A 14,961-nucleotide genomic window follows, 5' to 3' on the forward strand; every position below is an offset into this window, starting at 1 on the left:
CTTATCCAAAGTGTGGGCCCCACTATGACAATAAACCTGTCTTAAAAATCAATCCATTCATTAGGTGGGCCACACCTATCCATTGAATTGACGGTGTGATCTGCCCGAAGAATATATGGACCATCCTTATTTTCGCATTAGATGATCTTAATATTGGGGCCATTGTTTATATCAATGGCTTGGATCATCGAACCACGGGCCCACTCGGACAAATGAAAAACCGGAACGTACAACGTTTCAACCCCAGCATATAAATATCGGTGGTAGGAGAAAGAATCAAGATAAAGAAGAGAGAAAGAGAGAGAGAGAGAGAGAGAGAGAGAGAGAGAGGACATGGGCTCCCATGTAGTATTCCTTCAAGTGCTTTTGATAGCTCTCAGTGCAACTCCATTCATAGATGGTTGGGGTAAGGAGGGCCATTCCATGGTCTGCAAGATAGCACAGGTGATTTTCTTCCATCTCGTTAGCTTTTTCATTATAAACTAGTGACTACCATAATCTTGACCGTCCAAATTGTTGGGGCCACTGTGTATTGATCAAAGCCCAAAATTCGCACTTATCAGAGTCAACTTTAATCGTTTATTTTGATGGGTAGGACATATCAATGGGCCCCATAAGTTGGATGGTCCAGATTGACGTACATATATGCTGCGATCATGCGGTTGATTAATCATCATTAGAAAAATTGTGAGGTAATGGTGCATGTGTATCATTATCTATGCAGCAACGACTGACGGTGGATGCATCGGCAGCGGTTCTCGATCTTCTTCCAGAGGCCGCAGGAGGCGAACTTTCAGAGGTGTGTTCATGGGCAGACGAGGTCCGGTTCCGGTACCGATGGTCAAGTCCGTTGCACTACATAAATACGCCAGGGGTCTGCACCTTTCAGTATAAGAGTACGTTTGATTTCTTCTGTTATTTAGATTTCTCCACCAGATAGCTTTTCTTTAACAGGAAGCTGCAACAAGAGAGTGAACTAGCCCACTCATCGGGTGGCTCCCAAATTGAATATTACCTAGATTTTTTTTTTTTTTAATTTTTTAATTTTTTATAAATTTTAAAGCAAGAGGATGCAACAAGAGAGTGAACTGGCCCACTCATCAGGTGGGTCTAGTGTAAAATTCAGGTCAGTCTGGCCAAGTGGCCATCAGGTGGGCTACACATGTATGTGGAATATCGAATGTTGGTGTGTCACAGAGGGACATCAGATGGGTCACATCTTGACCATTTCATTCTTAAAAAATCCATGAGGTCCGATCGTCAGGTGGGGCGGGCCCATACGTAGAATCTAGCCTGTGATTCATATCAACAAATCCTGATGTCTGATGTTTTAGACATGTGGTTTATTTCTTTTGGACCGTCATTTTTTTGCTGTTGGGATAAACCCTGCATCTTTTCTATTCAATAAAACCCCTGCATTTACTGTATATGTAAATAACCACCCAACATTTTGTGTAGTTTTGCACAGATGAAAACCATGGTTCGGTTCCGTCAGTTTGTGACGTTTAAGATATAGTTGTTAGCTTGTGTAAATGACTGTTTTGCCCCTACACACCTTGTACATAATATTTATGTCATTAGATAGATGCAATGTGGAGCCCATGTGGCATTTATGTATTGTAATTTTCTAGCCATTTGTTTGTTTATGATATGATACTGAGGGACGCAGTTTGGTTAGTGATGCCACCATTCCTCTATGGGTTCCACCATGATATGTGCTTTATCCATGCAATCCATTCATTTTTGCATATCATTTAAGGGCTTGATCTCAAAATGAGGTATATCCAAAACTCAATGGACTATGCCATAAGAAAACAATAGTGATTGATTGTAAGTTTTTTCCTTTTGTTTGATTTGCAATGGAATTATGAAAGTCCTCTCTTGTACAAGGCACAAAGTTATCCTCTTTCGGAGGAAGAATCCACTCTCTGATTATCGTCTTATCATTATAAACTTCTGCAAGTTACAAAGTAAGCGACCGATCATCTGAGAATCTAGTCATAAACTTCATCTTGGACATATGTGCTTATTTCGACACTTGGGGTCAAAGTTGATCGGTTTGAATCGAATTACAGTATTTAGGGGTGCACACAGGTCGGTTCGGTCCGATTCTGGGGTAAAACCATAACCGAATCGTTCCTAAAGTTCTGGGATTTTCGAAACCGGAACCAGACCGTTGGCACACTAGAACCGGACTGTGAAAACCGGTTCGATTCCAGATCGGTTCCACGATTCTAGGTTTTTAGAAAATTCAACAAAAGAAAAAAAGGTGAAAAAAAAAATCCAGACCTTAGGTTCCATGTTATTTAGGTAGCACAAATGATGGGTGGTTGAGCTAATGACTTCTGGGTCTGACCAGATGGTTGGGATTGCAACGGTTGCAGTGATATTTCTGGTTGTGGCTGCTGCAAGAGGGGTAGATGATGCCTTAGCTGATCAAATAGTGCTAACGAATGCAATGGATTCTGCAAATGCTGAGGAGTGGACTATGAAGAGGGCAACTGTAAATTGCACAACATGCTCGAGTGAATGTGATTTTGAGGCACATCAGCAGAAGAACCTTGAGCAATTTTAATGTGTGGTACTTGGTTTAGCTATCCTGCAAGTTGAGAAGATCTTTCACCTGGTTGAGGTAACGACTGAGCTGGTGGGTGATTGTGGTCACCTAAACCTTGGGAATGTTGATGCCGATGGAGTGTTGATGATGAAGGTGAGAGGGAACGTCGTCTTGTGATGACCAGAGAGAGAGCCGCACATGAGTTGCAAGGTGACAGACGGAGAGAGAGAGGGAGACGGTGAGAGAATGAGAAAGAGATAGGGTTTTTTTTTGTTTTAATCTTTTAAGTTGGGATCAACGGTTCGGATCCAAGGTTCAGATCCACGATTCTGGGCCATGGTTTAACGGATCGGTTCCACAGTTCGGGTCCATGGTTCGGTTAACGGTTCAGTTCGATTCTACATGCCCCTAAACCGGAACCGAACTATATCCAACAGTTCTTGCAATTTTGGAACCGGAACCGGTGCTGTCTAGAACCGGACCAAACCGAACCGATCCAACGGTTCTGGTCCGATTCCACGGTTCTACCGGTTAAATGTGCACCCCTAATCAATATCGATTTTGGCACGCCCGTACAATAGAAAACAAACCAAGTGACTAACATGGACCATCTCATATATTCCAAGCAAACTTTGCTGATAAAACACCACCCCCATTTGCTATCCAAACATCTCGATGACACCATGGTCCATCTGCATTGGGGCTGCACTCAGCTCTGGCCCAATTCAGACAACAGATAGGATTTACAGCAGAAGCGCAGCCACTGAAGAAGACAGATATCTAAATTGAGAGCAAAAAGGATTGATTTGAGAGAGCCACGCACAGGCCAGCTGAAGATGCTGAGACATGATTGTTTAGTTATTTTGCCAATTCAACAAAATTTTAAGTGGTAGCTAGGCTCCCACCTTTATCCCAAAAGAAAATAAAATCACAAAAAGCCTATTGGTAGTGTTTTTGGTACAAATATGTAAAAGCAGGGGGTTATTTATAAATATAGTGAGTATCAAGGATTTATATGACAAAACGGGAGCGGTTTTTAAGTGGGCCATTCTCATTACCGTTCCACCTTTTATACGAATAGTAATTCTAACTTTCCCAAGTCCAGAAAGAGCAGCAACGAGGACGGCTACGATTTACCCTGGAAGAAAAAGTTAGGGCTGAGGACTTGTTTGGTTGGTGCGTTGGAAAACTCATGTCATTCATTACACTTTATCATTGAACAGAGCCCGTTGTCAAGTCATAATAATCGTTCAGGTCAGCCCTGCCTCACCCCAGACATACATAGCTTACCGTGGGGTTACCATGGGCCTACGTTTATGTCTATGTCATGTATCCATGTCATCAATCTGTTTTTCGGATCATTTCAGGGCATTATCCCAAAAATAAGCAGATCCAATTATCAAGTGGACCGAGAAAACAAATATCAGCCTGATCCAACTTTTGTGGCCCATTAATGGCCAATCATCATTGTTTTGTTTTTTTTTTTAAAAAAGAACCGGCTAAAATCTAGCCTGTGATTCATATCAACAAAAGAACATTATAGGGACTGTTATTTGGGTTGCCCAAGGAGCATCGAAAAAATAACTCGGGCAACCTATCATAAAGAAAACTATACATGATCCACCTCGCGGATGGTTCCTAGCACGACTTTATCTAAAACTACCATCCCCCGAATTACATGAGTGAGGTCCCGCATGGCATTGTAGAGCCGATTACCTTGAAGCTTGCTGCCCTCCCGAGCTAGGGCATCACCTAGACCGTTCCCCTCTCTCTTGATATGGGTAAAACGAAAAGAGCCCCTCGTGTCGAGGCTAGAGATGTAGGCCGTCCAGTCCACCCATTTCCATCCCACCTGAGAGACTCGGTTAAGCAAATTCACCACCAACTTGGAGTCCGATTTGACTATGACCTTCCATAAACCCATGTTAACGCAGATGGACAGGCCCTCATAAACCGTTGTGAATTCCGCACTGCTGTTAGTGCCTAGCCCGTATCCATTTGAAAAGGCGAAAACCAGATTTTCGTCAGCCCTCCTACAGATTCCGCCGCCTCCAGACATCCCAGGATTATGCATTTCTGACCTGTCAACATTGAGCTTGACCCAGTCACTCTCTAGTCTGCCCCATTTCACCACTTCGACACGCTTGGCTGGCATGGGGGCCGTAGGGATACCGAGGGTACTGAGTTGAAGGTGGGCCAACCAAGAGGAAGAGTTGGCTTGAGGGGCCCCTTTGTATACCTTACCCAGCCACCAATTAATGTGAGATATGACAGCCCCAACATAGAGAGTCTTATTGTCAAATTTGACAGAATTTCTCACCTTCCAAATTTCCCAAAGCAGGAAAATAGGGGTTAAACCACGGACCTGGAATAAGGTGGTGCCACGGGACAACGCTCCCCACCATTGAGCCCGTCTATCAAAAGACGAGCTGTGGGTGGCCAGGTTGATGCCGAAAACAATGCTGAAATGACGCCACATGATAGTAGCAAGATGTCCCGAAATGAATAGATGTTCCAGCGTTTCTGTGTTTGGATGCCAATCGTCATTGTTTCTTATGGTATAGTTCACCCAATAATTGGATCCACTTCATTTTTTTTTGCATAATGCCTACATTAATGATATGGAAAAATGGATGAACGGCATAGATACATATTACGTACATCAAGATGGGCCCCACGGTAACTCCACAGTAAGGGCTGCACCATCTTGGGAGAGGCTAGGGTCTCACGTAATCTGCTCGTCTTAAAGAGGTATAGTTCTGCATGTACCACCTGTTAGAAATGTAAGAGTTTCTTGTACACAACGGAGGATAGAAGAAAACAATAATGAAACGATCAGATCTATCGGGTTCAAGGCTTGACTTGAATAGTCAATTTCTCAAGACAGATTTGCTGTCCTTTTTCTAAAATTTCCAGCAAGTGCAAACGAAGGAAATCTGTAAATTGTCTTCAGGATACAATGAACTCTCAATCCGATTTTTAACACGAAAATTTGCACATTTAAGTGTTGAACAGATCTCTAGTTTTAACACCGATATGCTTTAAGACGTTCAGAAAAAACTCAGGAAGAGATAGATTGAGAGTAATTGCACAGAAGATGATATAATCTTAAGGATTAAGAGTATGTTCTTCTAGATTATAGTATCCAAGATTTATATCAATTGCAAGGTTATGGATTTCTTCCTGATGAGATACTAAATAGTCTTTTCAAGAAATCCATACTCATTTACATCAAATAATTGCCTTTCCATGAAAGGACATGACTCTTTGTCCTATGTCAATTATTTCTGTACCCATTCAGACAGGAGCAGTTATCCATCAGGAAAGATTGTATCCACATAAGCGACACGTGGCATAGGTGACACATTTACAATCATGTTACAATTACTCTTAATTAAAAAAAAAGGTAATAAAACATCAGGGTAGACCCTGGTTCAATACCAATTGAACTATGACACAAAAAAGTTTGAACCGTGTGCCAAAAATACTAAGGCTCTTATTGCTCCTTGCGACGATGCGCACATGCAAAATGCTAAGTGCGCCTAATAAAGCGCCCAAGAAGCCATATAGCCCACGCTATGCGCGCGCGTGCGCGGACGATGCTTCGTACCGTCCTTGAGGAGATTTAAACCCTGGTTGCATAAGTAAAAAACTCCTTATCTTACCGACTGGCTATACACACTATTTATGGAAAGTTTAAATAATTAATATATTTATTTACTTTCTAAAAATAACTTATATTTTTGATTTTTATTTTTATTCTAAAAAACACAACACCACCATGATGTATGTATTATGTCCATACCATCTATCTATCTTACAATATTAATATTTTATGAGATGAGTAAAAAAATTTAAGACAAATCCAAAGCAGAAATGAACCATACCATAAAAAGCAGTGAGGACTGAATGCCTTCCATTGATAACTTCTTAGGATTTATAGAAGTGTTGGATGAAACTGATATTTGTGTTTTCCCTTCATTGTGTGCGACCTTATGAACAAGTTGGATGGCAAATAAACATTACGGTGGGCCCTAGGAAGGTTTCAATGGTGGGTGTCATTGTCATTGCTTTCTATGTTGTGGTCCAATTGAGCTTTGGATCTTTCTCATTTTTGGAGTCATGCCCTAAAATAATTTTACAAAATGGATACTGAGTGTCGGTATAACACAAGGAAGAATTTACATCCATTTGTTTCTAACTAGGGGTGAGTATTTTACATGCATATCCATGGTCAGAAGTGGAGCTATGAGAGTGGTATGGCACATAGCAAATGCCGTGTTTTACTTCCAAAATTATTACACATTACGTTACAGCTGTAATCACTAATCCAAACAGGCCCTGGTAATGAGTGGGGGTAGGACTGAACCTGGAAGGAAAAGAATTTACTTGGGAATATCCTCCGTCAAGGACAACTCCTGTCGTATAAAGGGTTTAGATCATTTAAACAGGCATGACCTAATATCCACAGCTGCCTTGAAACTACTTGCATCTTCTCTTTAAAACGTTCATTTTATTTTTTACAATGGTGGCCTACTCGATGATTGGATTAATTGGACTATGGGCTGGGATGGACCATTCATCATAAGCCTCCATCCCGTTCCAGATACGCTGTCTACCTTTCAAGCCCGGGCCTGTCCTTAAGCCCAAGTTTAAAGGCCAGGCCCTGGGCTAGAGGGCAGGCCAGGCCTCATTACCACCCCTATATCCACATGCTTGCATATATATACACTAACATATATACATGATCCTATATTTATTGGGTTTCATTTTGTTATGAAAACAAAGGGGATTGCCACAATTCCAAAGGAGTGGATGATATGTGCGTGGTTGGAGCAATCAACAACTACACTTCACAATTAGAGTCCTATGGAGACTCATCAGTTCAGTGTAAGAAACTCTACCACTAAAACCGTGGGGGTCGTCGGACCTTTTGCATCAGATAACTTGACAGAGAGCTTAATGTTCCTGGCCCATTTTGTGGGAGACGTACATCAACCTCTACATGTAGGATATGAGGCAGATGAAGGTGGTAACACCATACGCGTCAGATGGTACCGCAGGATGACCAATCTTCACCATGTATCTCTCTCTCTCTCTCTCTCTGAGTAAGGCTTTTCTGCCCCAAATAAATGGATCAGAAATGCAACAGGCCCCTTTCCATATCAGTAAATTAGATTTTTGCTCAAACCAACCGTGCGTTAGTACAACATTTTCTCCATGTGGGCCTACGTCATGGTAGCCTAAGATGTAGATTGTCTGTAGCCCTGGTAAGGCTAATGAAAAAGTGTTACCTGCGCTTGTTAAATGTAGTAAAAGTAAAGATTTCTTTGCCTAAAATGAAACAACGACATTTTCACTCTTCACATCTAACAAGCTCATATAATACTTTTTCATTAGACCACATCAGATTTGCAGGCTTCAAGTAATTCATGACAGGCGGCCAATGAATTTTTTTCCATTTTCATTTTCTGAATAGCCACATGATGGATGGACTTATACAAAAGGTATACAATTGACAGCCCTTAAATACCCCAATTTTACCTTTGGTGGCTATTAATTATGTGGCCTGGTTGCTATGTGACAAGGTGTGGGACGTGAGTATAATAGAGACGGCCATGAAGGATTTCTACAGTAATGATCTCAATCTCTTGACCGAAGCCATCCAACAGAATCTCACCGTGAGTTACCATTGTCCAAAACTATCATTTGTCCTCAACATTGTACGCGTCTTAAGAGAATTTTCGTTTGCAGGATGTATGGTCGGATCAAATCACTAAATGGGAGACTTGTAATAAAAAACGAGTTACTTGCGCAGATACGTAAGATTACACTAATCCTTCTCTACTCAAGTAACATCTCAATCTCTCCCTAGACCTGCCAAACATGCCAATGGGGAACATTTGCATAAAATCCAGCCTGTTCATCAAGTGGGCCATATCATCTTCTTCTTAAGATTCGAAAATTGGACAATCAACCTGTCCTTTAAATGTATTTTTCCATAATTATGTAGCCCACCTAATGACCCGACATGCCTGGATTTTGGACCATGGCTCATTTATCATATGGCCCACCAGATGAACGACTCGCATTGGCACACCATGATCAGTTGTGAAGTCTTACAGTTAAACGTAAATTAACATTTTGAAAAACAAAAAATTCACAGGTATGCATCAGAGAGCATTCGACTTGCATGTAATTATGCATATAAGGATGTCGAAAACGGAATGACATTAGACGGTAAGGAGCCAAAATACAAGAAAAATACAACTTCATGAGATTAGCTGATTTCATCATTTTTGTTATTGGGTGTTAAGCATTTTGAGATTATGGCTGATTACAGATGATTATTTCCTTTCGCGGCTTCCCGTTGTTCAAGAGAGGATTGCACAAGCTGCTGTGAGATTGGCTGCTCTCCTCAATCACATCTTCAATGCCAGCGTCAGCGAAAGAAATCCAACGGTAGCAGAGATATGAATGCTCCATGGGGTTCATCAAACGGCCATCAATTAATAACAGAAGGGACTTGGACGGCCAGAATTACTCAATTTGTGTCATTCTTGGGTTCGCCCATACAATCTGGGACCCGCTGTTGGACGACCACATATATTTAGCAGGTTTCGTTGCCCCACGTATTTTGTGCACTCCAAATTTCGAATGTCTTATTAGTTTATTCTGTCTTGATCATGGAGGATTTTACATCCAACATGCCTCCGGTGCCATTAGGGCCCAGTTTGGATACCACCAAAAGAGTTTGTTTTTTTTTTTTTTTAAAGTTAGTTTGGTATGCAATGTTGTAAAAGCAACTTATAATGTTCTAAAAGTTAGGTATCTTAATAAACCTTTTTTTTTTTTCCAGCTTTTAATTTACTTCTTTTCTACTTTTCTCTTTCCTGTCGTCATGCTAGGGGCTCTCCCTCAATATTGTCCATGTCAAAGAAAGCTCTCACTCTGTGTTCATGTCAAAGCTGGCCCACATGATGAAATTATTGGGGGACCGCATAAGCAAACACTGAATTCGAATCAAAGAAGCAAAAGATAAATCCAACAAAGCATGTATAGGAAAATAATTTTACATTGAAAATCTTTATGGAAAAAAACAACGGCATAAAGTGACAACAAAATCCACTATGAATAATGAATTACAAGAGATAAAATCACTTACTAATGCGAAACCCTTCAGAGCCTCCCTTTAAAACCTTCTTAGAAATGTTTAAACTCTCTTAATCATATTATAATCTCGCATTACACCCACATGTTGCACAGCACGCCAACAACGCAGTGAACTGAGATTCAATCTCCAGTCTCACCCACAAACGATAAATAAGAAGAAATGTAGACTAAAAACAGAATCAAAGCATTCCAAACAAACCACAAGACAAGATATATGTGGAAAAACCCCAACAAGGGTAAAAAACCACGGATACAAACTTCCACTATGAAGAAAAATGAAGATTACAAGGCAATATACTAACCTCTCCCTTGGAAGTACATAGAAAACTTTTTTCCCACACCTTAGAATTATTTCCTATACCCTAGAAAAGCCCTAGAAACCCCTATTTATAGTTTAGGTAACTTCCCTTTCGCACTATTGCGAAAACCAACTCAAAAATTCGCAGTCCGTGTAGAATCCGAAAACGAATCTGCGTAACCTCGACTGGTCGAGCAGACTGCTCGACCGGTCGAGCATGGGCCTCGACCGGTCGAGCACATCCCATGACTGGTTGAGCACATTGGAAATCCAAAATCCCAACTCGCTAGAAAACGAATCGAGTCAGTCTACGACTAGTCGAGCGGCCCCCAGATGTGGCTCCACATCTCAACAATCTCCCACTTGGAGACACATCACCATAAACCTTCGTCTTCTACAAGCGGAATCCAACACCTCCCCGTCTTCAAGCCTGAAGACCAATCAAAGCTGAACAGAGCTTCAGCTTCTCCCGTGTGACCGCCTTGGTCAGCATATCCGCAGGATTCTCACTTGTATGAATCTTCTCCAGAGCAATCGATCTATCTTCCAGTAACAAACGTATGAAATGATATCTGATGGCAATACACTTGGTCCTTGAATGAAAGGCTGAATTCTTAGCCAAGTGTATTGCACTCTGATTGTAATTGTACAACTTGCAATCTTCTTGCTTCTTACCCAACTCTTCCATGAAACCTTTCATCCATACCATCTCCTTGCACACTTCTGTCGCCGCAATATATTTTGCTTTTGTCGTACCGATAGATACTATCTTTTGTAACTAAGAGACCCAACTGACTGCGACACTACCTAGAGAAAAAATATAACCTGTAGTGCTTCTTCTGCTGTCGATATCTCCTGCCAAATCTGAATTCGCGTAGCCTTGCAGCTTGATTTTCAATCCTCCATAACACAACCCTACATCCTTAGTACCTACCAGGTATCTGAGGATCCACTTCACAACTTCCTAATGTTCTTTCCCGGGGTTGTTCATGAACCTGCTAACAACTCTCTCTGCTTGAGCAATGTTTGGCCTCATTCTCACCATAGTATACATGAGACTCCCAATAGCTGACGTGTATGAGACTTTAGCCATGTAATCCTGTTCCTCCTACATCTTTGTCCTTTGCTCCTTAGATAGCTTGAAGTGGTTGGCTAATAAAGTGCTAACCAGCTTAACATCTCCTATATTAAATCGATCAAGTACCTTGGCTATGTACTCTACCTGTGACAAAACTAGTTTCTTGTTTTCCATGTCACGCTTTATCCTCATGCTTAGGATTTGTTTTGCAGCTCCTAAATCCTTTATGGCAAATTCTCTAGACAGTTGTCTTTTGAGATATGAGATGTCCTTCATACTTGAACCGACCACAAGCATATCATCAACGTACAGAAGAAAGATAATGTACGACATATCAAACTTCTTCAAATAGCAACAGTAGTCTGCATGACATCTCTTAAAACTGTTTCCCGACATGAAACTGTCGAACTTCTTATACCACTGCCTCGGGGCCTGCTTTAGGTCATATAAACTCTTCTTCAGTTTGCACACCTTGTTCTCCTTTCTTGGTAGCACGTATCCTGTTGGCTGATGCATATATATCTCTTTTTCAAGGTCCCCATGAAGAAAGACTGTCTTAACATCTAGGTGCTCTAGATGTAAGTCATTTATAGCCATTATACTCAAGACCATGTGAATCGTAGATATTTTCACTATCGGTGAAAATATTTCAGTGAAATCGATACCTACCTTTTTTTGAAACCTTTTCACAACCAGTCTAGCCTTGTACCCTTTCGAACCATCGTGCTCCTCCTTCAGTCTATAAACCCACTTGTTATGAAGAGCTTTCTTTCTCTTAGGTAGAGTGACTAGCTCCCATGTACGATTAGACTCAAGAGAGTCCATCTCATCATCCATGGCCTGCTCCCATTTTACCCGCGTATCCGACTGTAATGCCTCTTCAAAACACTTTGGTTTACCATTATCTTTCAGCAGTAGATAATATAATGAGGATGAGTATCAGACCATAGGTCTCCTCTCCCGAGTAGACCTCCTCACAACCGGTATATGTAGTTCTGCCTCATAATGCTCCTGTGCATGATCATCCTGTGGCGCTGTAACACCCGTGTCTGGTAACTCTTTCAACTCTACAAATTCTTTCTCCTCGGCTTTATTTTCCTGTACACTGTCCTTATGCATCACTTTTTCATTGAAGATTACGTCCTTGCTTCTGATGATTTTTCTGTTTTCTGCATTCCCAAACCTGTAGCCAAAATCATGCTACCCGTAACCTATAAACGTGCACCTCTTGGACTTCGCATCCAAATTGTTTCTGTTCTCTGCATCAATGTGAATATATGAAGTGCAACCGAACACTCTGAGATGTGCAAGGTTCGCTTCTTTCCCAGTCTACGTTTCTTCTGGTAGCCCACCATCCAATGGTGCTAAGGGACTTCTATTGATGAGATATGCGGCAGTATTCACAGCATCTGCCTAAAAGGTCTTGGGCAACATGCTCTTGGCGCGCTTAAGGATGGTCCTGTTAATGGGCTCAACCACACCATTCTGTTGTGGTGTCCTTGGAATCGTTTTCTGATGTTTGATTTTATTTGCTGCATAATACTCCTCAAATTTCTTATCACAGTTCTCTCCCCCATTATCAGATCTGAGATATTTTACTGTTTTACCTGTCTCATTTTCTACCATAACTTTCTACTTCTTAAATACATCAAATACATTAGATTTATGCTTTAAGAAATAGACCCACAGTTTTCTACTAGCATCATCAATAAAAGAAACAAAATAACGTGAGCCACCAAGAGATGATACCTGTGCCAGTCCCCATACATCAGTGTGCACAAGATCCAACAGATGCGCCTTTGGGGCGCGTCCTGTCTTCTTGAAACTTACCCTCATCTGCTTGTCATACACGCAGTCCTCATAGAATTCCAAGTCAAGAGACTTCAGCCCTGGTAACTTCCCTTTTAACAATAGCACTTTCATCCCTTTCTCACTCATATGTCCCAACTTCTGATGTCATAACTGCCCATTCACTCCAGTTAATGCGACTATGAATGAACTATACGATCCTAAAGTCACATATAAAGTACATTCCTTCTTACTTCGAGATATCACCAGGGCACCTTTTGTGATCTTCCAAGAATCACTGGTGAACGTCGTCACATAACCAGTATCGGTCAACTGCCCCACTAAGATCAAGTTCCGTTTCAAACTCGGTACATCTGACATCCTTAAATTTCAAAGTCATTTTACCTTTTTGATTTATATGAACGTCTCCCTTTCCAACAATACTGCACGGCTCATCATCACCTAGGTAGACTCTCCCGAAGTCACTTGATATATAATTACGCAGAACTTCTTTACATGAAGTGGCATGAAACGAAGCACTCGAGTCTATAACCTACGACTCATTCCTTGTATCAAGAGACAAGATCAATGCCTCTGTGTTACTCTCCTCAGATAGATTCATTGAATCCTTCCCGCCTTGAGAACTTCCTTTTTATTTTTTGAGCGCCCTGCAATCACGTTTCATGTGCCCCTTCTTACCGCAATACCAACACCCGTCTTTATCTTTTAGTCCCTTGGACTTCTTCCTCGATTTAGAACGTCCGTGTTTATTGCCTCCTTTATTCAGCGATCTTCCTCTTCCTTCAACGTTTAGAGCATTCCTTGAATCCCCCGAAACTCCTGATGCCTTTCTTTTAAATTCTTCGCTGAGAATTAGACCGACCACATCATTAAATTTCAGCTTTGTCAACCCTAAAGAATTGCTCACAGCAATTACCAAACTATTCCAACTGTCTGGCAGACTGGATAAGATCAATAACGCCCTAACCTCATTCTAAAAAACAATGTTAACGAATTCCAACTGGCTCATGACTATATTGAACTAGTTTAGATGTTTAGCCACACTCCCACTATCTGACATCTTCATGTTGAATAACTGTTTCATAAGATGAACCTTGTTGGATGCTGAGGGTTTTTCATACATGGTGGTTAGGGCTTCTATTAATTCTTTTGTAGTTTTCATCTTGGATATATTAAAGGCGACGCTCTTAGACAAAGAGAGTCGGATCATTTCTAAAGCCTTTCAATCCAATAAATATCATTCATCATCTGTCATCCTTTCTGGTTTCTTCTCTTTTCCTCCTAGAGGAATATAGAGGTCCTTCTGATACAGATAATCCTCCATCTGCATCTTTCAGAAGGCAAAGTTTGAACCATCAAACTTCTCAATTCTAGTCTTCCCTTCTTCCGTCATCGCTCCCAATAGAACTAAACTAATAGCTTTGATACCAGTTATTGCGCGGCATGCCAACAACGCAGTGAACCGAGATCCAATCTCCGGTCTCACCCACAAACGATAAACAAGAAGAAATATAGACTAGAAACAGAATCAAATCATTCCAAACAAACCATAAGACAAGATATACGTGAAAAAACCCCAACAAGGGTAAAAAACCACAGATGCAAACTTCCACTATGAAGAAAAATGAAGATTACAAGGCAATATACTAACCTCTCCCTTGGAAATACATAGAAAACCCTTTGCCCACACCTTAGAATTATTTTCCATACCCTAGAAAAGCCCTAGGGACCCCTATTTATAGTTTAAGCAACTTTCTTTTCGCACCCTTGTGAAAACCGACTAAAAAATCTGCAATCCGTGCAGAATCTGGAAACGAATCTGCGTAACCTCGACCGGTTGAGCAGACTACTCGATCGGTCAAGCGGACCCCTCGAGTGGTCGAGCATGGGCCTCGACCAGTTGAGTACCGCGGAATCAAAAACCTATGCTTGCTGGACTTTGAGTCGAGCCAGTCCTCGACTGGTTAAGTGGCCCACTCGACCGATCGAGCAGGGCACTCGACTGGTCAAGCGGCCCCCAGATGTGGCTCCACATCTCAACACCAC

The 14,961-nt window shown here is 41.4% G+C and overlaps 1 protein-coding gene across 1 annotated transcript; it reads left to right on the plus strand.

Annotated features, from left to right (window-relative positions):
• The first annotated feature begins 280 nt into the window (after positions 1 to 280).
• Positions 281 to 9,265, plus strand: LOC131237640 (endonuclease 2-like). Its single transcript, XM_058235528.1, has 8 exons — positions 281 to 444; positions 725 to 896; positions 7,346 to 7,447; positions 7,500 to 7,639; positions 8,146 to 8,238; positions 8,312 to 8,379; positions 8,724 to 8,797; positions 8,901 to 9,265. The coding sequence occupies exons 1-8, from the start codon at positions 334 to 336 to the stop codon at positions 9,032 to 9,034; spliced, it is 894 nt and encodes a 297-aa protein (XP_058091511.1). The 5' UTR covers positions 281 to 333; the 3' UTR covers positions 9,035 to 9,265.
• Positions 9,266 to 14,961: the final 5,696 nt, after the last annotated feature.

The sequence above is a fragment of the Magnolia sinica genome, chromosome 2 (genome assembly GCF_029962835.1).
Source record: "Magnolia sinica isolate HGM2019 chromosome 2, MsV1, whole genome shotgun sequence".
Lineage (NCBI taxonomy): Eukaryota > Viridiplantae > Streptophyta > Magnoliopsida > Magnoliales > Magnoliaceae > Magnolia > Magnolia sinica.

Bases quoted from the DNA above. Each gene is read 5' to 3' on its own strand.
- LOC131237640 (XM_058235528.1), top strand. From the start codon at position 334: ATGGGCTCCCATGTAGTATTCCTTCAAGTGCTTTTGATAGCTCTCAGT. The intron at 897-7,345 runs GTACGTTTGATT...ATGAAAACAAAG, and splicing joins CTGCACCTTTCAGTATAAGA to GGGATTGCCACAATTCCAAA. The intron at 7,448-7,499 runs GTAAGAAACTCT...CTTTTGCATCAG, and splicing joins TGGAGACTCATCAGTTCAGT to ATAACTTGACAGAGAGCTTA.